Source organism: Scyliorhinus torazame, chromosome 11 (assembly GCF_047496885.1).
Source record: "Scyliorhinus torazame isolate Kashiwa2021f chromosome 11, sScyTor2.1, whole genome shotgun sequence".
Lineage (NCBI taxonomy): Eukaryota > Metazoa > Chordata > Chondrichthyes > Carcharhiniformes > Scyliorhinidae > Scyliorhinus > Scyliorhinus torazame.
The window spans coordinates 59,229,650-59,257,427 of record NC_092717.1 but is presented as its reverse complement, the minus strand read 5'-3'; the positions used below and the strand labels follow the sequence as shown (position 1 = coordinate 59,257,427).

Below are 27,778 nucleotides of genomic sequence, written 5' to 3'. Positions count from 1 at the left end.
GGAAAGGTACTGTGGGAGGAGGATGATGGGTTAGGTGCATGGAAGATTGGACAAATTTCTCCCAACTATGTTTTTGGAAAGCACAGCCATTGTCTACAGTTTCCACGACCAACTTCATTCCCTGGGTACCTTCTCCATTCTACTCCATGGCAACTGTCTGAGGCTGAAGCAAATTGTTAACAATCTTGGTATCACACTTGACCCTGCGATGAACTTCCAATTCCATATCCACACCATTACGAAACAGCCAATTTCCTGCTCTGTGACATCATCTAACTGCTCCACCTCTGTACAATTGCTCCACATCTGCTGAAAGCCTCATTCATGACTTGCTTGCCTTCTAGATTTGACTATTCCAATGCACTCCTTGCTGGCCTTCCAAGTTTTTGGAAGACCTCAACTTTACTGTCTAAGCTCTATTTTAAAAATCATCTGCATGCCTTCACATTCCTCAATCCTCTCATTGCTTGCTGACTCTGTATTCTTTTCCAGTGCCACAACCCTCTGGTAGGGGCAGCACGGTAGTACAATAGCTAGCACAGTTGCTTCACAGCTCCAGGGTCCCAGATTTGATTCCCGGCTTGGGTCACTGTCTGTGTGGAGTCTGCACGTTCTTCCCGTATCTGTGTGGGTTTCCTCCGGGTGCTTCGGTTTCATCCCACAGTCCAAAGATGTGCAGGTTAGGTGGATTGGCCATGATAAATTGCCCTTCGTGTCCAAAATTGCCCTTAGTGTTGGATGAGGTTACTGGATTATGGGGAGAGGGTGGAGGTGTGGCCTTAAATAGGGTGCCCTTTCCAAGGGCCGGTGCAGACTCGATGGGCCGAATGGCCTCCTGCAATGTAAATTCTATGATTCTAGCTGTGCCCTTTAAATCTGGCCCCTTGCCCATTCCTGATTTTGATCATTCCATTTTTGGCAGACATGCCTTGAGCTGTGAAGACACTAAACTCTGTAATTCCTTCCTTAAATGTCTCATGACTCTCTACCACTCTTTGCTCCTTAAAATTCTCATTTTGGTCAAACCTTTGCCCTCTTGTGGCTGTGTCAAATTTTCTTTTGTCATGCTTTGGTAGAGAGGTTTGGGCTGTTTACTGTATTAAAGACACTATATAAATACAGTTCATTGTTCCTGTTGCTGGCCATGATTAGGAGGGGCATGGGAGACAATGCGGCCAGAGGCAGAGCAGAGACTTATTGCCTAAAGATATATAACCACTCCTGTTTCCTTACATTTACACAACTATCCTATATCCCTAATCTTCAAGCTCCATATTGGTCATTCACATCCTCCTTTCGTGGCCACATGTGCTGCACCCTAACTAAGCCTTTTAGCTTTATCATTACAAGCGCCCAAGAACAAGATCTCACTCGGCCTGCCCTGCCCAACCAATCCTCCTGTCAAAGAAGGAAAGAAAGGAAGAATGCAGACAGTAACTCAGAAACCAACGCCACACATAACTTCGAGGTTAGCACGTGATGCACAGCAGCCTCACTAAACGAATAAGATGCCTACTTGTCAGAGGGCAAGATGGTCTATTATTGCTGCAGAGGAGGGTTTAAAAAAAATAAATTTAGAGTATCCAATTCATTTTTTCTAATTAAGGGGCAAATTAGCGTGGCCACCCCACCTACCCTGCACATCTTTTGGGTTGTGGAGGCGAAACACACGCAAACATGGGGGGAATGTGCAAACTCAACACGGACAGTGACCCAGAGCCGGGATCTAACCTGGGCCTTCGGTGCCATGAGGCAGCAGTGCTAACCACTACTCCACCGTGCTGCGCTCGCTGCAGAGGAGTTAGCAAAGTGTTGCGATGGAAGCGCAGACAGATGTCCCAGTAGCTCTGGGATCCTCTGTCGAAAGGAGCTTGCACGGCGTCTCTGGCCAGAGATCTATCCTCCACCAGATCACGGGACCGACTGAACAGAAAGCCAGAGGCATTGTCTGTCATAAGCATTGTGGAGCAAGAACCTACTGACCTCTCTCCAGATGCCAACATTGCTGCTCTCTCTTCCACCACTCTGCTGTTGCCTTTGCAGTTTCCTGGGAGCCAGTTGACTCGGATTGCCGAATCCCGTGCTGAGATGTTGCTGTCTGAGACAGGGCCATCATAGTCCAGAGCCTCTCGAGGGTATTGCAGGACGACATCTGACGCATACTCTTGAATTTCGGCAGCCATCCACCTCATCTGCTGCTGGGGTTGGCCTTTTGTCAGCACCAGGGTGATTGGTTTAATATTTGTTAATGTGTGATTTCTCCATTGTTTTTCTACAGATAACAACTGTTTCATTATGGCAATGGGTATTGATAGAATGAGTTGTTTTTTTCATTGTGGCCTTCATGAAGAAGCGGTTAGATGGATAAAGTGCAGTTGATGGAATGGTGGATTGATCATCAGCTGTGAGAGGTCAAGCCTTTCTACTGTGATATAACCGTAATCTGGTGTCGGGTGATATAACGTTCATGCTTTTAAATGTGTTCTTCAATTAGATGACAGCAAGGCTCCTTCAAATGCAAACCTGAAATCCTTCTTTTCTCCTCCTGCTTTGTTCCGTCGTCCCTCCAACTCACTCTTGGCTCATGAACTGGACCCTCTGGCACCGTTAACAGATGGCCTCTCCCGATTGCCAGATTGTGAAGCATGCGTGGGATCACCTCAAATCTGTAGACTTTCTCTGCCAAGTACAAAGTGAAGGATTTGGTTGAAGACCCAGTGGTCTACTGATATTTCCAATGGCTGAGTAGTTCACATTGTGTAAGTGCTCAGCTGTGTCTTGGGGGTTTCTCGTGGAAGACCTGAGCCATGGCATCAGAGGGTCGCTTAATAGACAGTACACATATTGCATCAGGGCTCAAAGATTTGATGGGATGGAAGACTGTTTCATTATAAATGCATGAAGGTAGGTTTCGAGATAGCAGGCATTCACCTGCATGATGTACTGTCAGTGGTCATACGTGAGCTGCACATTGAGGAAACGGAATCCCTTTTTTTGAACACCAATTGAGTTTAAATGAGACATTCATAGTCGTGCCTCCCAGGACATTGGAGAATTCTGCAGTCTTTCCAAATCCCAGAGTTGGTCTGGTCCTCTCTGGCAATGGGAATAAAATAATTCCCCAGTGTGTATAGAGCTGCACAGATCTCACTTTTGCAGAAGTGCACAGAGAATTATTACTGTTGGCACCTGCAAGTTTCCAGTAGCAGACATAAAAATGTTATGCTGATGAGATTTTATCAAGCAGTGCAGTCCTGTGTGCACTGCAATGTCTATGTGTCTTCATTCTATGAAGTTACAGATTTGAGACAAGTTCCTTCGTAAAGTGCAACCTCTTGCACTGGCCTTGGGTCATGTTAATGTATTGGTAGTGTTTTCTGAATGTTTTAAGTGTATAAGGCCTACTGCTAAGAGCCGCCTTCTCCCTTTCTCCAGCAGTGTCTCGCTTATCTATCTAATTGTAGCCTGAGTGTCACTTGCAATGGCTTCTCTTCCTGTACTCTGTCCTTGATTCCCTCCTTTTTCCTTGCCCCTCAGCAACATCATTGAGAAGGTAGTGAATGGTAGAACCCTCAAGAGTATTGAAAGTCAGAGAGATCTTGGTGTACAGATCTACACCACTGAAAGTGGCAACACTGGTGGAGAAGGTAGTCAAGAAGGCATACGGCATGTTTACCTTCATTGGCCGGGGCATTGAGTATAAGAATTGGCAAGTCATGTTGCAGCTGTATAGAACCTTAGTTAGGCCACACTTGGAGTATAGTGTTCAATTCTGGTCGCCACACTACCAGAAGGATGTGGAGGCTTTAGAGAGGGTGCAGAAGAGATTTACCAGGATGTTGCCTGGTATGGAGGGCATTATCTATGAGGAGCGGTTGAATAAACTCGGTTTGTTCTCACTGGAACGACAGAGGTTAAGGGGCGACCTAATAGAGGTCTACAAAATTATGAGGGGCATAGACAGAGTGGATAGTCAGAGGCTTTTCCCCAGGGTAGAGGGGTCAATTACTCGGGGGCATAGGTTTAAGGTGCGAGGGGCAAGGTTTAGAGGAGATGTACGAGGCAAGTTTTTTACACCGAGGGTAGTGGGTGCCTGGAACTCGTTACCGGAGGAGGTGATGGAAGCAGGGACGATAGTGACATTTAAGGAGCATCTTGACAAATACATGAATAGAATGGGAATAGAGGGATACGGACCAAGGAAGTGTAGAAGATTTTAGTTTAGATGGTCAGCATGGTCGGCACAGGTTGAAGGGCCGAAGGGCCTGTTCCTGTGCTGTACTTTTCTTTGTTCGTTGTTCTTTTCACATGTATGCTGATGACACCCAGCTGTCCCTAATCACCACCTCTCTTGACTCCTCTATTGTTCCAGATTAAACTACTTATTGGGCATCCAATACAGGATAGAATCATAAAATAGAATCATAGAATGGCTACAAATGAGCAGACATTTCCTCCAATATGGCAAAGATTGAAACCATTGTTCTGTTCCCACTCTGAACTTTGTTTCCTGGCTACCTACTCCATCCCTTTCCCAACAATTGACTGTTCCAAACTTTGGTGCCACATTTGGCCTTGAAATTAGCTTTCAACCTCATTCTCCACATCACAAAGACAACTTGGTTCTACAATAACATCACCCCTGTTTGAGCTGATCTCCTAAAACATTCATCCGTGATTTAATTATCTCTAGACTCAACCAATCCAAATCACTCCCAGCTGGTCTCCCCGTCTTGCCCTTTGTAAACTTAGGTCACCCAAAACTCTGTTGATGTCTTAACTTGCACCAAGTCCCGTTTCCCGATCATACCTACCAATGCTGCCCTATTTTGGCTACCGGTCAAGCAAAGTCTTGATTTTCAAATTCTCATCCTTTTCAGTTCCCTCTCCCTCCTGCTTCTTTAATCTCCGACAACCCCACAACCACCTAAGAAATCTGCGCTCATTTAATTCTGGCCTCTTGTGCATTCTCAATTTTAATTACACCACCATTGGTGGCTGTGCCTTCAGTTACCTCGTCTCCAAGTTCTGGGCCAGAATTTTACATTCTAAATGCCTGAGTTCCCATGAAATGACAAGAGACTACATTGTGCGCATGTGTAAAGCAGTCAGGTAAACAATACTTTTTTTCCATTCTGTCATCCAAGGTTGGGATAAAACGGTCCTGGAGCATTGTCACTGAGTAATAAGGAGTTTAAGAGAGAGTTTGCTTCTGGTTGTTTTGTCAAACCTGACAGCGATATTTCTGATTTTTACTTCAGGCAAGCGTTCATTTCAGGACTCATTTCTGTCTCCAAAGGCTCAAACGGATTTACACTAAGGACACTTCGGGTCACCAGACAACCTTCTGTATCTCTGATAATTAGGGTTGTTTATTCGACTGGTAGGTCTTATGAGGAGGAGGAAGGTAGAGGAGGCCAGGTGTCTGCAGGCAGGGTCCCATCCCAGCGAGTGAACTTTCAGAGAGATAGTCACAGGTAGTGCAGGGCCAGCAGGGAGTGCAAAGCAGAACGGACTGCAAAAGGCGCCACTATCTTCCCGCCAGTGATGCAGCTACTTCAACATGTCTGAGGTCCGGTGCTGAAGGAGGCTCTGTCTCTAGAAGATTTAACCTCCAGATGTCAGATGATTTGGCCACAGATGACCTCCAAATGTGGCGCCCACCCCATGCTAGTGGCTCCAAAAGGACACCGTAGTCCTCGGCATCTATGCCTCTGACTCTTTCCAGGGCTCAGTGGGGGATAAGTGTGCCGTTGTTCAATCTGCTGTCCACAGTTGCTTCAAGCTGGTCACTGATGCTCTGCTCAGGAGGGTCATGACATTTATTAATTACTGAATGGATGAGGCAGAACGAGCCATCGGCTCCACTGCGATTTCAGGGTTTCCCCACACTCAGGGACCCACCTTCTGCACTCATCAACTGTTTCCAGTCTATGAACATGCAGGTACGTCTGTGCAAGATACCCTGGCAGCTCTCATGATGCACAAATCCTCCAACACACACAGGTACAGGGCTGTTTGTAACTTCAGCTAGGTTATTAACTGGCTCCTGGATGACAAAGGGTATTCTTTGAAAGGGTGATTCATGTAATCTTTCTGGAACCCAAGGACAGATATGGAGGAGCGATAGAAGAGGAGTCACACCTCTACAAGGGTAATGGTGGAGAGTACCATTGATCTACTGAAGATGAGATTAAGATATTCTCCAGAGCATGTGTTTCTTATAGCCGTTGCATGCTGCAATCGCCACAATCTGGCTGTATCAAAGCCACTGGAGATTGAGGATATCAAGGCAGCTCGACATGCCACAGATAATGATTCAAATGGTGGTTCAGAAGGGAAGCACAGGGTGAGGAAGTGAGGATAGGCCTTTGGAACCTTCAGGGAGGCTTGGACACCAGAAAAGCCTTGATTCAACCTATCTTCAAGGCAATCTATGCCAAAGCATTGCCTTCACTGATGTCAGGGACACTGCCTCCTTATTAGATGTTTGTAATGGCCTATTCCGTGGAGCACAAAATCCACTCAATATCAGTGCAATAAAGTTTACCGTTTCGCGTCCTGCAGGAGCCACTGCGCCATGCCCTGCACCTGTGATACAAATGAGGCATACTAAGGTAATTTACACAAAAGCAATATTTATCAGCTATGGTGCATAAACATATGGGTGGGGGGGATATTAATGGGTGAGCACCTAGTAGAGAGATGCCTCAGTCACTGCCGGTGTTTGGGCTTGGCACACATCTGTGTGCATCACCAGAATATCCTGATTGATTCCTGGAACCGCCTCTCCATGAGAGTCACCACTCTCAACGGAGAAGGCTACAGTCAGTGATGAGGGTCAAACCATACTCGCACTCTGCACGGACTCCTCCATGACAGAAACCATGGTGTGCAAACCCTTAGGAATCTCTTCAAACCTTCCCTGGCATTCTGCTGGACATCCAGCATCTGCTGCCTAATGGATCACTCGACTCATCATCTGCCTCGGACTCAGCATGGCCCTGGTCTCCAATAGGCCCCCGACTGCCAACTACCGAGGTGCACTCTACAGGCGGATGTGCCATGCCCTGCTATTGTCGCTGGAAATCTAATGCCCACTGAGGTGCTTGTATCTGCGCTGGTGCCTGCAAGTGCACCAATGGTCCAGTGTCAAGAGTCCTGCATTCATCTGGATGGAAAGTCTGGGGGAGGAAAATTATGTCAGCGGTATCAGTCATCACACTTTGACATTTTCACTTCTGTTGAGACAACCCAACAATGTTTACACACTCCAACACTCTAGCATCGGTTCACTGCACTCATCTTTGTCAGAGACCCATGCCTCTCCATGACCAGTGGACCAAGCTGGGCGGCGGCACACCATCTCCACGGCATCATCTCGAACCTTGTCAGAATCAGTAGGTTTAGGGGTGGGCATCACCTGTCCTTGTCCTCTTGACTGTTATGGGTTCTCTTTGCCTGAAAGGACACAGGAGCATTGATTAAGCCACCATCTACCCGCAGTGCCATTTCAGCCTAGCCAAACCCACCTCGTGCAGGGCACGTGAGAGTCATCGCCCTCAATCTGGCCAAGCGGCCAGAGGTCACAGTCTTGCCTGGAATCTATGTTAGTGCCAGTTAGCTCTTGCACTCTTGAGCAACATAAACAACAGTGGTGTTTTATGATGAGCTGTATTGATGTAAATCAGGTAATTCCATAGATTCTCCCCCTACTTATTTCAGGAGTCACAATTTTGAATCTCTCATCTATGCAGTGTATCCTCTTTCCAGATCATTCTCAAAATCAGTGATGTCTCGACATTAATGTTGTGGAATGAGCTTTGTTTATATGTTTTGCAGGGTCATATCATGTTTATTTTTGACTGTGTAGGATTGAGGCAGATGTGAACATAAGAACTAGGAGCAGGAGTAGGCCATCTGGCCCCCCGAGCCTGCTCCGCCATTCGGTGAGATCATGGCTGATCTTTTGTGGACTCAGCTCCACTTTCTGGCCCGAACACCATAACCCTTAATCCATTTATTCTACAAAAAACGATCTATCTTTATCTTAAAAACATTTAATGAAGGAGCCTCAACTGCTTCACTAGGCAAGGAATTCCATAGATTCACAACCCTTTGGGAGAAGAAGTTCCTCCTAAACTCAGTCCTAAACCTACTTCCCCTTATTTGGAGGCTATGCCCCCTAGTTCTGCTTTCATCCGCCAGTGGAAACAACCTGCCCGCATCTATCCTATCTATTCCCTTAATAATTTTATATGTTTCTATAAAATCTCCCCTCATCCTTCTAAATTCCAACGAGTACAGTCCCAGTCTACTCAACCTCTCCTCGTAATCCAACCCCATCACCACTGGGATTAACCTAGTGAATCTCCTCTGCACACCCTCCAGCGCCAGTACGTCCTTTCTCAGCTAAGGAGAGCAAAACTGAACACAATACTCCAGGTGTGGCCTCACTAACACCTTATACAATTGCAGCATAACCTCCCTAGTCTTAAACTCCATCCCTCTAGCAATAAAGGACAAAATTCCATTTGCCTTCTTAATCACCTTTTGCACCTGAAAACCAACTTTTTGCGACTCATGCACTAGCACACCCAGGTCTCTCTGCACAGCAGCATGTTTTAATATTTTATCATTTAAATAATAATCCCTTTTGCTGTTATTCCTCACATGGATAACCTCACATTTGTCAACATTGTATTCCATCTGCCAGACCCTAGCCCATTCACTTAACCTATCCAAATCCCTCTGCAGACTTCCAGTATCCTCTGCACATTTTGCTTTACCACTCATCTTAGTGTCGTCTGGCGACTTCCGGTTGCGGCGATGCCCAGCTAAGCCGCACGTTTCGGCGGCTCCAGCTCAAACGGACCTTCGGGCTCTTTTAAGAGCTCCAACGGGGAATTTTTTCAAGATGAAACCCGGTGTGGAGTGAGTTAACAGGGAGTCCCTCCCCCCCCCAAACAAAAGAGAAAAATATCGGCGGCGGCGGCTACATCGCGAAGAATCCTCGAGGATAGGGACAGGAGGAAAAAAGGAGCAAGATGGCGGCGGAGAAAGCCCAGGCGACAAGGGCGCCCGACCAAGACGAATTTTTAAGACGGTGTGTGGAGCTACTTAAGAAGGAGGTGCTGACCCCGATGCTACAGGCAATTGAGGGGCTTAAGGAGGCACAAAGGACCCAGGAGACGGAGCTCCGCGTGGTGGAGCAGCAGGTGACGGATAATGAAGACGAGATCCTGGGCCTGGCGGTCAAAACGCAGACGCATGAGGCGCTCCACAAAAAGTGCATTGAAAGGATTGAAGCCCTAGAAAATAGAGCACGAAGAAAGAACCTTCGGATCCTGGGTCTCCCCGAGGGAGTGGAAGGAGCGGACTGCGGGGCTTACGTGAGCACGATGCTAAGCTCGCTGATGGGAGCTGAGGCCCCTTCGGGCCCCTTGGAAGTGGAAGGGGCTCATCGGGTCCCTGCGAGGAGACCAAAGGCGGGAGAACCACCTAGGCGCAAGGTAGATGGGAGTTCCCCACACGGGGGAGTCAAGGAGTGAGCGGGAGAAGCCGGGGTCAGTTGAAGTCAGCTGACTTTCGGAAGTAATATGGGGGGAGCAATCACGCTAGATGGGGATCTAGCGGGGCGGTGGGGGGGGTGGGGTGGGTGGGTGGGGGGGAGGATAACTGGGTTGCTGCTGCAGAAATCAAAGAGGAACTGGTTAAAGAAAGGGTGGTCGGGGCTGGAATGCGCCACCTGGGGAACGGGTGGGAGCGCGGAACCGGGACGTGGGACTGGCCTAGAGAGGGTGATGGCTAGTCGACACGGGAAGGGGGCAGGTAGCCCCCCAGTGCGGCTGATCACGTGGAACGTGAGAGGCCTAAATGGACCGATTAAAAGGGCCCGAGTGTTCGCGCACTTGAAAGTACTGAGGGCAGACGTGGCTATGCTTCAGGAGACGCACCTGAAGGTGGCGGACCAAGTTAGGTTAAGGAAAGGATGGGTGGGACAGGTGTTCCACTCAGGGCTGGATGCAAAGAATAGAGGGGTGGCCATACTGGTGGGGAAACGGGTATCATTCGAAGCTAGGAGCATTGTAGCAGATAGCGGAGGCAGATATGTGATGGTGAGTGGCAGACTGGAGGGAACGGAGGTCGTGTTGGTTAACGTATATGCCCCGAATTGGGATGATGCGGGATTCATGAAGCGGATGCTGGGACGTATCCCGGACCTGGAGGTAGGAAACTTGATAATGGGGGGAGACTTCAACACCGTGTTGGACCCAGGGTTAGATAGATCATTAAGCGGCCAAGGTGCTTAAGGGGTTTATGGACCAAATGGGGGGAGTGGATCCATGGCGATTTGTTAGGCCGAAGGCCAAGGAGTTCTCCTTCTTCTCCCATGTTCACAAGGTGTACTCCCGGATAGATTTCTTTGTTTTGGGAAGGTCGCTGATCTCGAGGGTGGAAGAAACTGAGTATTCAGCCATAGCTGTCTCAGATCATGCCCCACATTGGGTGGACCTGGAACTAGGAGAGGAGAGGGAGCAGCGTGCACTCTGGCGGTTAGATGTGGGATTGCTGGCGGATGAGGGAGTCTGTGGAAGGGTGCGGGGATGTATCGAGAGATACCTGGAGGCCAATGACGACGGGGAGGTCCGAGTGGGAGTAGTATGGGAAGCACTAAAGGCGGTGGTCAGAGGAGAGCTGATCTCCATCAGGGCCCACAAAGAGAAAATAGAGGCCAAGGAAAGGGAAAGATTACTGGGGGAGATTTTAAGGGTGGATAAAGAATACGCGGAGGCCCCGGAGGAAGGACTATACAGGGAGAGACGACGTCTCCAGACTGAGTTCGACCTTCTGACCACTAGGAGGGCGGCGGCGCAGTGGAGGAAGGCACGGGATGAGATATGAATATGGGGAAAAGGCTAGTCGCCTGTTGGCCCATCAGCTGCGAAAGAGGACAGCGGCGAGGGAGATAGGGGGAATTAGAGATGAAAAGGGAGCTACGGTGCGGAGAGCAGGGAAGATAAACGAGGTGTTTAAGACCTTTTAAGAAAGACTTTATAGGTCCCAACCCCCGGTGGGAAAAGAGGAGATGCGGCAGTTTTTGGACCAATTAAGGTTCCCGAGGGTGGAGGAGCAGCAGGTGGAAGGCCTGGGGGCACCAATTGGGGTGGACGAGGTTACCAAGGGGCTGGGGAACATGCAGGCAGGGAAGGCCCCGGGACCAGATGAGTTCCCGGTGGAATTTTATAGAAAATATGTGGACTTGCTGGCCCCGCTGTTGGTGAGGACTTTTAACGAGGCCAGGGAAGGGGGGACTCTACCCCCAACAATGTCGGAGGCGACGATATCGCTAATTTTGAAGCGGGATAAAGATCCGCTGCAGTGCGGGTCCTATAGGCCTATCTCACTGCGAAATGTGGACGCCAAATTGCTAGCAAAGGTGCTGGCAACGAGGATAGAGGATTGTGTCCCGGGGGTGGTGCACGAAGACCAGACAGGATTCGTAAAGGGGAGACAACTAAATGTCAACGTGCGACGGCTATTAGGGGTGATAATGATGCCCCCAGCAGAGGGGGAGGCAGAGATAGTGGCGGCAATGGATGCAGAGAAGGCATTTGATAGGGTGGAGTGGGAGTATCTATGGGAGGTGCTGAGGAGGTTCGGGTTCGGGGACGAGTTTGTTAGCTGGGTCAAACTCCTCTATGGGGCCCCAACGGCAAGTGTGGTCACGGGTCGGCAAAGATCGGAGTATTTCCGACTATACAGGGGAACAAGACAGGGATGCCCGCTATCTCCATTACTGTTCGCGTTGGCAATTGAACCACTGGCCATGGCGCTGAGAGACTCCAGAAAATGGAGAGGGGTGATTAGAGGGGGAGAGGAACACCGAGTGTCACTCTACGCGGATGACCTACTGCTATATGTAGCGAACCCAGTGGGGGGGATGACAGAGGTCATGCAGATATTGAGGGAGTTCGGAGATTTCTCGGGATATAGGCTTAACATGGGAAAGAGTGAACTTTTTGTGATACGCCCTGGGGACCAGAGTAGAGGGATAGAAGGCTTACCGCTAAGGAAAGTGGAAAGAAACTTTCGATACCTGTGGATTCAGATAGCCAGGAGCTGGGGAACCTTGCACAGACTTAATCTGACACGACTGGTGGGACAAATGGAAGACGACTTCAAGAGGTGGGACATGCAGCCACTGTCACTGGCGGGCAGAGTGCAGGCAATTAAGATGATGGTCCTCCCGAGGTTCCTATTTGTGTTCCAATGTCTCCCTATACTGATCACTAAGGCCTTTAAAAAAAAAAAAAATAGACCGGAGCATCACGAGCTTCGTGTGGGCAGGGAAGGTTCCGAGGGTAAGGAGGCGGTTCTTACAACGTAGTAGAGACAGAGGGGGACTGGCGCTGCCGAATTTGGGCGACTACTACTGGGCCGTTAATGTGGCGATGATCCGTAAATGGATGATAGAGCGAGAGGGAGCGGCGTGGAAAAGATTAGAGAGGAAGTTCTGGAAAGGGACGAGTCTAGAGGCGCTGGTGACGGCGCCACTACCGTTCTCACCAAAAACATTTACCACAAACCCAGTGGTGGCGGCAACATTAAATATCTGGGGGCAATGGAGGCGACAGAAAGGTGTGCTGGGAGCCTTGGTGGGGTCCCCAATTAGGAACAACCATAGGTTTGCCCCAGGGAGGATGGATGGAGGATTCCAGAGCTGGCATCAGTTGGGAATTAGGAGAGTGGGAGATTTATTTATAGACGGGACGTTTGCGACCTTGGGAGCGCTGGAGAAAAAGTATAAGCTGCCCCGGGGAAATTTCTTTAGGTATATGCAGGTGAGGGCGTTCACAAGACAACAGGTGAGGGAATTTCCGTTGCTCCCAACACAGGGGATCCAGGATAGAATGCTTTCGGGGGTGTGGGTCGGGGAGGGCAAGGTGTCAGAGATATACCGAGAGATGAGAGAAGAGGGGGAGGAGCTGGTGGGCGAACTGAAAGGAAAATGGGAAGAAGAGCTCGGAGAGGAGATTGAGGAGGGTTTGTGGGCTGATGCCCTAAGCAGGGTAAATTCCTCTTCCTCGTGTGCCAGGCTTAGCCTGACCCAATTTAAGGTGCTGCATAGAGCACACATAACGGGAGCAAAGTTGAGCAGGTTCTTCGGAGTGGAGGACAAGTGTGGGAGGTGCGGCGGAAGCCCGGCAAACCACACACATGTTTTGGTTGTGCCCGGCACTGGAGGGGTATTGGAGGGGAGTGACGGGAGTGATCTCGAAGGTGGTGAAGGTCCGGGTCAAACCAGGCTGGGGGTTAGCTTTATTTGGAGATGCGGATGAGCCGGGAGTGCAGGAGGCGAAAGACGCCGATGTCGTGGCCTTTGCGTCCCTAGTAGCTCGGCGTAGGATTTTACTCATGTGGAAGGAAGCGAAACCCCCCGGACTGGAGGCCTGGACAAACGATATGGCGGGGTTCATAAAACTGGAGCAGATTAAGTTTGCGCTGAGAGGATCGGCTCAAGGGTTCACCAGACGGTGGCAACCGTTCCTCGACTACCTAGCGGAACGTTAGAGGGAAGATAGATGACCAGCAGCAGCAACCCAGGGGGGGGGGGGGGGGAGTTCCATTTTATGTTATTTGATTAGTTTACCATGTTAGTTAGTTACTCATTGTTAGATTGTAGTTATCATGTTACTTGTACTTTTAATTTTTCTTTTGTTTGATGTGTAAGGGGAAAACATTGTGAATGAAAAACTTTAATAAAATATATATATTTTTTTAAATCTTAGTGTCGTCTGCAAACTTGGATACAGTGCCCTTGGTCCCCAACTCCAAATCATCTATGTAAATTGTGAACAATTGTGGGCCCAACACTGATCCCTGAGGGGCACCACTAGCTATTGATTGCCAACCAGAGAAACACCCATTAATCCCCACTCTTTGCTTTCTATTAATTAACCAATCCTCTATCCATGCTACTACTTTACCCTTAATGCCATGCATCTTGATCTTATGCAGCAACCTATTGTGTGGCACCTTGTCAAAGGCATTCTGGAAATCCAGATATATCACATCCATTGGCTCCCCGTTATCTACCGCACTGGTAATGTCCTCAAAACATTCCACTAAATTAGTGAGGCACGACCTGCCCTTTATGAACCCATGCTGCGTCTGCCCAATGGGACAATTTCCATCCAGATGCCTCGCTATTTCTTCCTTGATGAGAGATTCCAGCATCTTCCCTACTACCGAAGTTAAGCTCACTGGCCTATAATTACCCGCTTTCTGCCTACCTCCTTTTTTAAACAGTGGTGTCACGTTTGCTAATTTCCAATCTGCCGGGACCACCCCAGAGTCTAGCGAATTTTGGTAAATTATCACTAGTGCATTTGCAATTTTCCTAGCCATCTCTTTTAGCACTCTGGGATGAATTCCATCACGGCCAGGAGACTTCTCTACCTTTAGCCCCATTAGCTTGCCCATCACTACCTCCTTAGTGATAACAATCATCTCAAGGTCCTCACCTGTCATAGCCTTATTTCTATCAGTCACTGGCATGTTATTTGTGTCTTCCACTGTGAAGACCGACCCAAAAAACCTGTTCAGTTCCTCAGCCATTTCCTCATTTCCCATTATTAAATCTCCCTTCTCATCCTCTGAAGGACCAATATTTACCTTAGCCACTCTTTTTAAAAAATATATTTATAGAAACTTTTACTATCTGTTTTAATATTCTGAGCAAGTTTACTCTCATAATCTATCTTACTCTTCTTTATAGCTTTTTTAGTAGCTTTCTGTTGCCTCCTAAATATTTTCCCGTCCTCTGGTCTCCCACTAATCTTTGCCACTTTGTATGCTTTTTCCTTCAATTTGATACTCTCCCTTATTTCCTTAGATATCCATGGTCGATTTTCCCTCTTTTTACTGTCCTTCCTTTTTGTTGATATAAACCTTTGCTGAGCACTGTGAAAAAATGCTTGGAAGGTTCTCCACTGTTCCTCAGTTGTTTCACCATAAAGTCTTTGCTCCCAGTCTACCGTAGCTAGTTCTTCTCTCATCCCATCTCTTTTGTTTAAGCACAAAACACTAGTGTTTGATTTTACCTTCTCACCCTCCATCTGTATTTTAAATTCCACCATATTGTGATCGTTCCTTCCGAGAGGATCCCTAACTATGAGATCATTAATCAATCCTGTCTCATTACACAGGACCAGATCTAGGACCGCTTGTTCCCTCGTAGATTCCATTACATATTGTTCTAGGAAACTATCACGGATACATTCTATAAACTCCTCCTCAAGGTTGCCTTGACCGACCTGGTTAAACCAATCGACATGCAGATTAAAATACCCCATGATAACTGCTGTACCATTTCTACATGCATCAGTTATTTCTTTGTTTATTGCCTGCCCCACCATAATGTTACTATTTGGTGGCCTATAGATTACTCCTACCAGTGACTTTTTCGCCTTACTATTCCTGATTTCCACCTAAATGGATTCAACCTTATCCTCCATAGCACCGATGTCATCCCTTACTATTGCCCGGATGTCATCCTTAAATAACAGAGCGACACCACCTCCATTACCATCCACTCTGTCCTTCCGAGTAGTTTGATACCCTCGGATATTTAACTCCCAGTCGTGACCATCCTTTAACCATGTTTCAGTAATGGCCACTAAATCATAGTCATTCACGATGATTTGCGCCATCAACTCATTTACCTTATTCCGAATACTACGAGCATTCAGGTAAAGTACACTTAAGCTGGCCTTTCTCTGTTTTGAATCTTAACACCTCGATCAGTAACCTCCCCTAAGTTATATTTCCTCTTATCTTTTCTCCTAATTTTCCTTATTGTTGAACCCATATCTTCATGTAACAACCTTCTGCGTCGCATACCATTTATGTTTTTACTTCCTGGTTTATTCCTTTTAGTATTACTGGGCCTATTCACTGAGCTCCCCTCAGTCACTGTACCTTGTAATGTCATCCTTTTTGATTTTTGACTGTGGCTTCTCTGCCTTACACTTTCCCCCTTACTGCCTTTTGTTTCTGTCCCCGTTTTACTACCTTCTGACTTCCTCATCGGTTCCCATCCCTCTGCCACATTAGTTTAAACCCTCCCCAACAGCTCTAGCAAACCCCCCCCCCCCTCGTACATCGGTTCCAGTCCTGCCCAGGTGCAGACCGTCCGGTTTGTACTGGTCCCCCCTCCCCCAGAACCGGTTCCAATGCCCCAGGAATTTGAATCCCTCCCTCTTGCACCATCTCTCGAGCCACGCATTCATCCTATCTATCCTGACATTCCTACTCTGACTAGCTCGTGGCACTGGTAGCAATCCTGAGATTACTACCTTTGAGGTCCTACATTTTAGTTTAACTCCTAACTCCCTGAATTCAACTTGTAGGACCTCGTCCCGATTTTTACCTATATCGTTGGTGCCTATGTGCACCACGACAGCTGGCTGGTCGCCCCCCCCCCCCCCCCCCCCCCCCCAAGAATGTCCTGCAGCTGCTCCGAGACATCCTTGACCCTTGCACCAGGGAGGTAACATACCACCCTGGAGTCTCGATTGCGTCCGCAGATCCACTTGTCTATTCCCCTTACGATTGAGTCCCCAATCACTATAGCCCTGCCATTCTTCTTCCTGCCCAGCTGCGCAGCAGAGCCAGCCACGGTGCCATGAACCTGGCTGCTGCTGCCTTCCCCTGGTGAGCCTGCTCCCTCAACAGTATCCAAAGCTGTATATCTGTTTTGCAGGGAGATGACCGCAGGGGACACCTGCACTGCCTTCCTACTCTTGCTCTGTCTTTTGGTCACCCATTTTCATTTTTACCCATTGGGCAGCATGGTAGCATAGTGGTTAGCACAATTGCTTCACAGTGCCAGGGTCCCAGGTTCGATTCCCTGCTGGGTCACTGTCTGTGCGGAGTCTGCACGTTCTCCCCGTGTGTGCGTGGGTTTCCTCCGGGTGCTCCGGTTTCTTCCCACAGTCCAAAGATGTGCGGGTTAGGTGGATTGGCCATGCTAAATTGCCCTTAGTGTCCAAAATTGCCCTTAGTGTTGGGTGGGGTTACTGGGTTATGCGGATGGGGTGGGGGTGTGGGCTTGGGTAGGGTGCTCTTTCCAAGAGCCGGTGCAGACTCGATGGGCCGAATGGCCTCTTTCTGCACTGTAAATTCTATGATTCTATCATTTTCTATCTCCCTCAGTAACTTTCGCCGTGTGACCAACTCGCTAAACGTGCTGTCCACAATGTCCTTAGCATCGCGGATGCTCCAAAGTGAGTCCATCCGCAGCTCCAGAGCCGTTAAGCGGTCTAACAGGAGCTGCAGTGGACACACTTCTTGCATGTGAAGGAGCCAGGGACAGTGGACGTGTCCCTGAGTTCCCACATCGCACATGAGCATGACACGGGTCTGGGATCTCCTGCCATGTCTTAAACCTTAGGTTAACTTGTACAACTACAATTCCAAAAAAACAAAAGAAAAAAAATTTAAAAATTAGACAATGAAAAGAAAAACTACTTACCAGGGTTAAAAAGCACCTGCTCCCCACCTAGCTTCAAATTCCCAAACTCACTCTTTGCTGTCTCACTCTGGCTGTGTCTTCACTGGGAGAACTCACTTTTTAGCTCCTACCTAGTCTGCATTCTTGAACGGTGAAGGCACAGTGTACAAGGAGAGGCGTGTTCATGCATGGATAAGGCTTGTATATTGTTCAATTCCATGTGCTCTGTCTTTTGACAGGGTTTTCATGCCATGAACCCATAGTCAAAGCTTATGTGCACTGGTATCAGCCAAAGATATTTTTGATTTTCAGAGTGTACATCTGCTAAGATAACCAGTAAGTGGGAGCAATTTACCGCATCAAGGTGATGAACCTCTGCCACATTATTGTCCTGGTGCTCAAACATCCAACCTTGAGCATCTGTCACCCTTTAATTGTATGTATTGCGGAGACAAAGCTCTCTTCACAAAGTAATGACATAGCACTGTGCATCCTCTCACCTGAACACTCGCTGAGGTCACTGACACTTATTCTAAATGGTGATTTATGGCAATAAAGCCTTTGAGCACGCTCTGGAAGTTCACAATGTTGCTTCAGATAATGTGGAGGTGAGCAATGGGATAGGAGCAAGGATATACTAAAGCTAAAATGTGCTCTTCATTGGCAATATCACGTTCCCTTGAGGGCATCAGGGTGGCTGAGCATTTTGGACTTGGCAAGGGTGAGGGATGGCCATGAGGGTACAGGGGAGGGATGGCCATGAGGGTACAATGTCTGGATTAAAGAGGAGGCATTTTAATGTCTGACACGCAAGGATTTAATGTAGTCATGTTCAGGTCGTCCCCATCCATATTAAGGTGAGGATAAATGCAGCCCAGGATCCCTAACTGTGAGTTCTGATGTCAGTGTGATTTGGAAGAATGCACCACAGACAATAGCCATCTCTCAATCATTCACAACAACGGAACATCATTGCTGTCTTGTCCCAAGTGTGAATTATCTGAGTCACCATCAATGTTACACAGAGTACGTTGTTTCATTACTTGAGATAGATCTTCTCAAGGAGCCAGTCAGATTGAAGGCACGCAGCTACGAGTCCACTGAGGATCGTGCACAGCTCGTGCCTCTTGGAGAGTGCTGTTGAAATTTGGATGAAGGAGAGCTGTTTGAAGAGCCAGCACCTTCAGACGCCTGATGCCGGGGGGGCCTTCTTCCAGTTACCTCCTCATCTCCGCAAGGACACATGCTCCCGAGGTTTCAACATCAATCAAAGGATTAGGGCAATGTGAATCTGATGTGTAACTATTCACTCTCATATTGAAGTTAATCAGTGAAATGAGAGGAATAGCAACTTTGATGTTCATGGGACCCACGATGGAGAGCATTTGTTCAAGAGGGTACTCATTACAACTTACCATTCTCCTGGTGGAATCTGGTGGTAATGAGCCTCTTGCGCGTGTGCCTTCCCTATCATGTCCATGCTATGGCCTATTTACCCAACAGCCTCGGCTTTGTCGAAGTCCCCTCTCTGATCCCCTTCGAGGACCTCCACATCAGAGGAGATGTGCAACTCCTCAATCTCATAATTGTAGGTTGTGCAGTCCGCAGTAAGCCATGGTGATCTGTGAGACCATCTGGGGACTGTAATAAATTATTCCGCAAGATCTATCCAGGCATCGGAATCACGACTTTCGAATACCTATGGTGAGCACCACCAATGCCTGGGTAGCGGCATGAGCCTCATACCTTATCTGTGCAGGAGTCTGAGGCTGCTACACTGGCATCATCAGCCACATGCTTTGCGGGTACCCATTGTCACCGAGGAGCAGCTCTGGGTCCCATGTGGTACCTTGAAGATGTCCAGGATCTGCGATGTATGCATCATGGACGTGGATTAAAAGCCAGCCTCACCTTCCCACTGGCCTGATAGCAGAGACTTGCCTGTGGCAATTCCATGAAGGCACTGTAGTGCTGCTTGCAAAGCCTGATGCTGATTTCAGTGAGCGATATACGATGTCAAGGTAGGCAAATAAACCCCAAAGTTGCAAGCAAGGTGCAGGTTGGAAGGTACAGGGCACATCTGTACAGTTGTGAAACACGTCATTCTAATTGCTTGCTGATGTGCCCAGATAATCCAGAGTGGGGGAATGATTTGAGTGAGGAGTTCTTATAAGAGATCAAAATGTATTGAAATAATGTTGCTGATATGTTGTGGTGGGATGTGCCATTGACGGCTGGAATGCACAATCCAAACTTATTTTTACGACTGATTTTTGTATTTCTTGCGATATTATTCACTTCCGCATTGCCATGACGCCCGTCACAGTTCCTAACATGTACTTCAACTCCTTTGCCAAGATAGAGTTGTGCACTAAGCTTAGGCTCAATCAAATGTTCCAGTTTAAGACCCCATCTTGGCCACCTCGCATTACTTGACACCCAAAGCAGCCAGTGGAAAACCGTCCCACAGTGTTTTAAAAGTCCACTGGATGAAAACAATTTCTTACGATTCTCATTACATTCTTTCATGATCCCTTGTTACCTGTCGTGTTAAGCACAGTAAAATAACACGGGCTGCAACTGGATGCAGCTTTACCTGAGAGATACTCCACACCTTGAAGTTAGTTCAATATGATTTATTGAACCTGTCACACAGTTAGCTCAATCCTCTGAGTTCGACTCTCTGCTAACCTAGTGTGATTAATCTGTCTGACTGAACCAGACTAGCTCTTAGCCACGTGCTGCAGGAGTTATATGATATGTACACCCTGACTCACACTATAGATGTCACCAGTGGAAAGAGGTGGAGTGTGAGTGCCTCGTGCCTTTTATAGTGGGAAACCACCCCCAAGTGTTCTGCCTGCTGATTGGTTATGTCCTGTTCTCTGTATTCATTAGCTGCCTGCGTGTACCTCATTATGTGCATATCTGCATTTCATGACATTACCCATTCACCACATCAATGGAAACAATCTTTATTTATGCTCTGAAGAAGTCAACACTTGAATTTTTTGCATCATGTTGCCCCCAACCCCCTTTGTTCCAGTCAACACAAATTACAGATGCATTAATTTGAGCCTAATTGACATAAACTTTTTGCAAGTTCGCAACAAACCATGACCAGAGAAAATGATGGTGAACCAGTAATATTACTGAGTAGATAATAGTTTTAGTGAAGATGTACACAATTCCTGTCATATTTTTAAAATGTTAATGTTTCTGAAAGCACCTTTCAACCCATCATATTGTTTTTGTTTGGTTCTTAACTTCACTACAATTATCAGGTTCTTTGGAAAAAGTCCCAATCAGATGCTCATCTTAGTTTCACATGATTAGGGGTTTAATTTCAAACTGGTTTGTACAAAGAACTAGCTATTTTGCTTTCTGAATCACCTTGCACATTTTAGTCTAACGCCCGTAGATAAAATTACAACTCTGCTGAAGACACTTTTTATACGAAGCGTTAGTTCAGACATATTCTCAATGTATTTTAAATGTTACTTCAAGCTATCAAGTAGAAATATTTCCAACGGGCAGGAAACCAGCAGGATTCTCGACTCATAGTATTTATCTAATTTAGTAGGAGGAAAAGCCTCCACTGAAAATAGGCAAGTTTATGAGGGCCATTTCTTTCTTTATTTTCCAAACTCATTTTCTGGATGTCCCTGGCAAAGGCCAGTGTTTAATCCCTGTTACTAACTATTTCATACTGCTGAGTAGCTTGCTGGGCTTCTTCAGAGAGGAGTTAAAAATCAACCACAGTTGTGGGACTGGGGTTGCATATTTACTGGAATGGTTTCCTTTCCTCAAGGATATTATTGAGCCTTTTGGGGTTTTGCAACAATCTGTCTATTAATGGATTCTTCTTTTTATTTCCAAAATTTTAATCTGAACTTAAAATGTTCATGTTCTTTTTCCCTGGTTTATTAGTCCTGACCTTAGGATTACTTGTTCAAAAGAAAGCAAAGGAGACTTGGGTTACATGGCATCTTTCTTGACCTCAAGACATCGCAAAGTGCTTTATAGTCATTGAAGTACTTTTGACCTGTTATCGTGCAAGAAATGTAATTGCCAATTTGCACACAGCAAGGTCCCATGAACAGCAATAATGCAATTTGTTTTACTGGTATTCGCTGTCAGGAGAAATCCATTGCTTTTTTTTTTCAATAGTGCCATGGAATCTTTTGTGTCCATCCAAGAGGGCTTTAATAGCACCTTCACCAGGGCAACAACACTCCTTTGGTACTGCAATGAAATGTCAACCTAGATTATTTGCTGCAGTGTCTGGAGTGTGGCTTGAATCTATAGCCTTCGATTCAGAAGTGTAAGTGCTGCTTCCTGAACCACAACAGGTATTATCCAACCATACCCAGAAATCGTTAATAGATGATGAGTTACTCTTGATTATTCATCACGGTCCATCATCCACACAGTGGGTGGTCGGTGGGGGGGGGGGGCGGAACTGGGTTTGGAGGGAGTGATTCTTAAGAATTCACTTTTTTAATAAATATTTTTGTCGTCCTCCTTTTTCACATTTTCTCCCAAATTTGCACCCACCAACAATAAACTAATCAGTAACAAATGCAATGTCAATCCCCATATCAACAACAACAATCCCATCCTCCCACCAAACCCCCAAACAGCAGCCTGCATGTTAACATAAACAAATAACAAAAAGGAATCAGGAATCATCCACAGTCACCATTAACACATACAATCTCTCCCCCCCCTCCCCCTTAATGTTCGATGTAATCCAATTCTTGAAAGTGCATAATGAATAACGCCCATGAATTGTAGAACCCCTCTATCCTTCCCCTCAGTTCAAACTTAACCTTCTCAAGAGTTAAGAATTCCACAAGACCCCCCCCCCCCCCCACGCCAGGGCACAGGATGGAGAGGGGAGAGGTTGCTCTCCATCCCAACAGGATCTGTCTTCTGGCGATCAACGAGGCGAAGGCTACAAGATCTGTCTCTGCACCCATTTCCAACCCCGGCTGGTCAGACACCCCGAATATGGCCTCCCGAGGGCCCGGGTCCAGTTTCACGTGCAGCACTTTAGAGATTACCCTAAAAACCTCCTTCCAGTGATCCTCCAGCTTTGGACAGGAGTAAAACATATGAACATGATTTGCGTCCCCCCCCCGCCCGCTATGTCCACACACATCTTCTACCCCCTCAAAGAGTCAACTCATCCTCGCTCTTGTGAGGTATGCTCTATATACCACCTTCAGCGTATCAGCCCCAACCTTGCGCATGAGATGGAGACATTCACTCCCCGGAGCACCTCACACCAGAACCCCTCCTCCATACCCTCTCCCAACTCTTCCTCCCATTTTGCTCTGATACCTTCCAGTGGTGCCTCCTCCTCTTCCAAAATAGCGCCGTAAACTGCCGACACTACCCCTTTCTCCAGTCCCCCTGTCGTCAGCACCTCCTCCAGCAATGTGGAGGACGGCTCCACTGGGAAGCTCTGTATCTCCTTTCTGGCAAAGTCTCAAACCTGCGTGGATCTAAATAATTCCCCCTGCTCCAGCCCATATTTCACTCACAGCTCCTTCAATCCCGCAAAACGATCTCCAAGAAACAAATCTTTTAGTGTCTTAATCCCCTTCTCTTCCCATTTCCGAAAATTTCTGACCGACTTCCCTGGCTCAAATGTGTGGTTCCTCCTGCCCCCAACCCAAAGTGTTGACGAAACTGCCTCCAAATTCTCAATGAAGCTATTACTACCGGACTCCCTGAGTACTTCCCCGGGGCTATCGGGAGCGGCGCTGTTGCTAGTGCTTTCAATCCCTACCCCCTGCACAAACTCTCCTCCATTCTGACCCACTGGGAATCAACCCCTCTGACCCAGCAACACACCATCTCATCATTCGCCGCCCAGTAATAATACATCAGATTCGGAAGACCCAAACCCCCTGCCTGCCTTCCCCCCTGTAGCAGCATCTTTCTAACTCTGGCCACTTTCCCTCCCCATATGAACGAGGTAATCATTCTTCAATCTCTCTGAAAAATGCCTTTGGCAGGAAAATCGGCAGGCATTGGAAAATAAACAGAAATCGCAGCAACACGTTCATTTTAACCGCCTGTACCCGACCCGCCAGTGACAGCGGGAGACCATCCCACCTTGCCGGATCAGCTTTCACTCTTCCCCCCCAAACTAGAAATGTTACACCTGTGGAGCTCCCCCCAATCCTGAGCAACCTGCACCCCCGGGTATCTAAAGTGAGTCCCTGCCCTACGGAATGGCAGCCCCACCACCCCTGCCCCCACCCCTGGCCAAGACACCACAAAATACTCACTCTTGTCTAGATTTAATTTGTACTTCGAGAAAGACCCAAATACCCCCCGAAGCAGATCCAGTATTCCGACACGTATAACAACAAGTCATCGGCATATAAGGACACCCTATGCTCTATCCCCCCCCCGCATTATCCCTTTCCATACCCCTGAACCTCTTAACGCGATGGCCAATGGCTCAGTCGCGAGTGCAAACAGTAGGGGGACATAGGACATCTCTGCCCAGTCCCACGGTGGAGAGAAAAGTATCTCAAGTTGATGTTATTTGTGCAGACACTCGCTCTCGGCTCCTTATACAGTAGCTTTAAAGAATTCACTATTTATCTAACATTATGATCATACATTCCATCTTTAGGAGAGGCAGTGGTGTAATGTTATTGTCGACGGATAATCCAAAGAACCAGGGTAATGCTCTGGGGACCTGGGTTCGAATCCCTGGTGAAATTTGAATTCAATAAAAATCTGGAATTTAAAAAGAAAGTCTAATGATCATCATGAAACCATTGTTGATTGTCGTAAAATCCATCTGGTTCACTGATGCCCTTTAGGGAAGGAAATCTGCCATCCTTACCTTACCTGTGACTCCAGACACACAGCTATGTAGTTGATTTTTAAATGCCCTCGGGGGTGGGCAATAAATACTTGCCCAGCCAGTGACACCCACATCCGCTGAACAAATTTTAAAAAAAATCTTGGATCACATTTCACCAGTTTGCTGAAAGCCGTAGGTCCCGATTCGTAGAGTAGGACCAATATACAGTCGGTCGTTTAAAGGATATTTTCAGGTGGTGAATGATGTCTGAAGTAATGAGAAAGTAGTTCCATTTGCACCATTCAAAAATGTAATATTTTCTACTCCGAATGAACAACTTGCCTGAAAAATCAACTATTTTTACTTTCTTTTCCTGAAACATGCAGCAGTTCATATTCCGTTTAAAACCCAAATGTAACATTTTTAACTTATTTTGCTTAACCAGTTGTCATGCAGTCAAAACAGAAGTTATGTATCCTGAAATTCACTCTTCTTTGTTTCCATGGCAATTACTAGTCTGTCTCTTTCTTTCACCTCCCAGCCTGCTTCTCGAAATGCAGTTGCAGGGTTGTCAGCGGCAACACTGGCCTCGCTTGGGGGATCTTCCTCTCGACGAGGGAGCGGGGATACAAGTAGCATACTGGATCCAGATGTTTCACTCAGCGAATTGCGGGTAAGGTTTATTAAACTATATTTTTGCATTGAGTTGGTGAACTGTCGTAAATTTAAATGTTTTTATCTATTGACCAAATTCTTATATTTTCGGTGCACACAATGCTATAAAACTATTTAGTTTGATGTTTTTTTGTTCCCTTCCCCCTCCCATTTATCCAATGGTTCATTCCATGTGTCTAACAGGATATCTATGAGCTTAAGGACCAGATTCAAGATGTAGAGGGGAGATACATGCAGGGATTAAAAGAACTTAAGGTATCAGGGCCATGTCCCCCAGCATGTTTTTTCTATTTCCTGTGGCTGTCATACTGGGAATTTGAGCTGCACTCCTTTAACATGCTAGAGCAGAGTCCCTTTGTAGCATTTGACTAACTTTTGTTTTGGCTCATTGGTAGATATTGTGGATTCTTATTGTGGCATGTGCTGTTCTCTGAATGTAACCCTTACAGCAACGTTGTGTGGTAGTTTGATTTAAAAAGAAAATAACTTTATTGTCTCAAAGCAACTAGCCACAGAGCAGTAGCAATTTTAGCAGAACAACTGTGACCCACAAAGGTGGGAAATAATCCCACTTGTTTCAACCTGATCTTTGACCTGATTTGGCTGGAATGACAGGAGTTTGCATTTTATGTAGTTTACTGTGTTTGGAATGTTAGCATAGAACCAGCAATGGAGAGCTCTGCATTTTCAGTCTTTGGAAACATTTGAGAATTTGATTAGAAACTGTCAGAAATAGAGGGGGTGGAATGGGAAATGCAGGGGAGTGGGATGGGTAAAGTCAAAATTTCAGTGGCATTTGGAGCCTAAAATGATCTTGCATAGTTTTTCAAATGCCTATCTTCACAATTCATTTTTATGCATTCAGTTAAGTACAAAGCTGCATTTTTTCTAAAGAGCTAAAGTATTGCTCTGGGATTCTTTAAATAATTGGAATGCAAGGCTAGAAGAGAGAGTACAGATTTTTGGAAAGCCAGAAGATGCTTTTACAGTTCACTTAATTCAGGTAAAATAATTGGAAAAAAGAAGGATTTAAATCAAGAGATACTAAAATGTCTTGAAGTCAAATTCAAGCAATAAACCAACCAAGGGATAAACTAAAATATATATTTTTAAGTTTCAAAGCTGGAAGTGTGGAGCCTTGTGGATATTTGCAAAGGGACAGTCAAGATGGCGCTTCATTGTTTCTGGATAGAAAAATGCGCTTTCTACTTCATAAATTTCAAAGGATTTGATAGTTTGTACCTAGTAAAAATTTATTGCTTTTCATCGTGGAAATGTAAGGGGCTATATTCATTTTAACAATTTTTCACATTACTCTTTATCTGTGTAATTATGTTGTGTACACATGTTATTTAGGTATAGTTTATGCTTCTGCATGGCAACAGTATTAGCAATAGTTTTTTTTAAATGTAGTCTCAGCATCACCTATATTTAAGTAAATGTTTGCAGTATTAAGGTTGCGCATCGGTATAGCTCAAGCTATCATAATCCTGTTACCTGATTTTTCAAACTTGGACCTTGCTTTCTGCTTTCCTTTATTTGTCACGGCTAGAGCAGAAGGAAAATCTTTCATCGCACTTGGGAAGACTATAAATTTGGGCAACTAAAAATACTCTCTCGTGTGGGAAATCTGGCACTCACCTACAAGAATCATATAAAACATGGAGGTAAAGAGGTCAAAAGTTGAACTAAGCAGCTAAGAAACTATGAAAGTGTAATCTCTACCAGGAAGAGAGTTGCTGCGTTTAGCTGGTTACACTTGCTTTCAACAACTTGTTTTTATGCAGGTAAATGTTGACTTGTTTCTCCAAACAGGAAAGCATTTATGTGCAACATACTCACCAGGGATTCATCTAAATGTTAGACACTACTTTTTCTGAAATTGAGCATTGATTGGCTTTTTCTTAACTTTAACAGATCTTTTACTGAAAATCTGGGAAAATGTAGTGATTTCAATGCTTAACTTCCTTTTAATCTAATATTTGGATCTGTGAAACCCATGTGAACTGTAATCATAGAGGGGTGGAGTTTAGGGATGGTTTTATATTCCGGTGTGGCAACGCGTACTGCTAAAAGCAAAGCACAAACGGAAACCTAGGGCGGGGTTTACCGACTTCACGCCGGTGGGAAATTCCAGTCCCACGCCGGCGGCGCACAGGTTTCCCGGTGACTAAGGGTGCAATCAATGGGAAATCCCGTTAACAACAGCAGGACCAGTAGATCACGCTGGCGTGCAACCTCGCCGCCAACAAAACACGTGGCAGGGTGGTCGTTAAATCCCGCCCGTAATTTCTAAACAACAAGTATAATTTGAAGGGTTTCCATAAGAGCCCATGCCTTGTTTTTGAAGAGCTTTTCCAGTGTTCTGTAACCAAAACCGGCAGGAGGTTTGGCTAACCTGACTCCTGCGCTTTGGAATGCACACGGTAAAATCTTTGCATGAACTATCAGCTGTTTCTTTGCCTTGTCTTATTTTTAAACATTTCAATACAAAAGAGAATAAAACTGCTTGAAATACTATTTTCCCCCTCTAGTTCCTTTCACATTTACTAATGAGGTTCTAATATACAAAAGATCACCTGTGAGAATTAAGGGGCCAGCACAGTGGTGCAGTGGGTTAGCCCTGTAGCCTCACGGCGCCGAGGTCCCAGGTTTGATCCCGGCTCTGGGTCACTGTCCGTGTGGAGTTTGCACATTCTCCTCATGTTTGCATGGGTTTCACCCCCACAATCCAAAGATGTGCAGGCTAGGTG

General features: G+C 46.5%; 1 protein-coding gene across 34 annotated transcripts in view; it reads left to right on the top strand.

The window, feature by feature from the left end:
- The window catches only part of lrrfip2 (leucine rich repeat (in FLII) interacting protein 2), a 299,977-nt gene that overhangs the window by 214,545 nt on the left and 57,654 nt on the right, over positions 1-27,778 (top strand). For 27 of the 34 annotated variants that reach the window (XM_072467326.1, XM_072467351.1, XM_072467350.1 and 24 more), the window contains 2 exons: positions 24,892-25,023; positions 25,209-25,280. In XM_072467326.1, coding sequence (XP_072323427.1) covers positions 24,892-25,023; positions 25,209-25,280 — 204 coding nt within the window. The remainder of the gene's footprint in view (positions 1-24,891; positions 25,024-25,208; positions 25,281-27,778) is intronic. The other 7 variants (XM_072467352.1, XM_072467358.1, XM_072467340.1 and 4 more) reach the window with 1 other exon arrangement.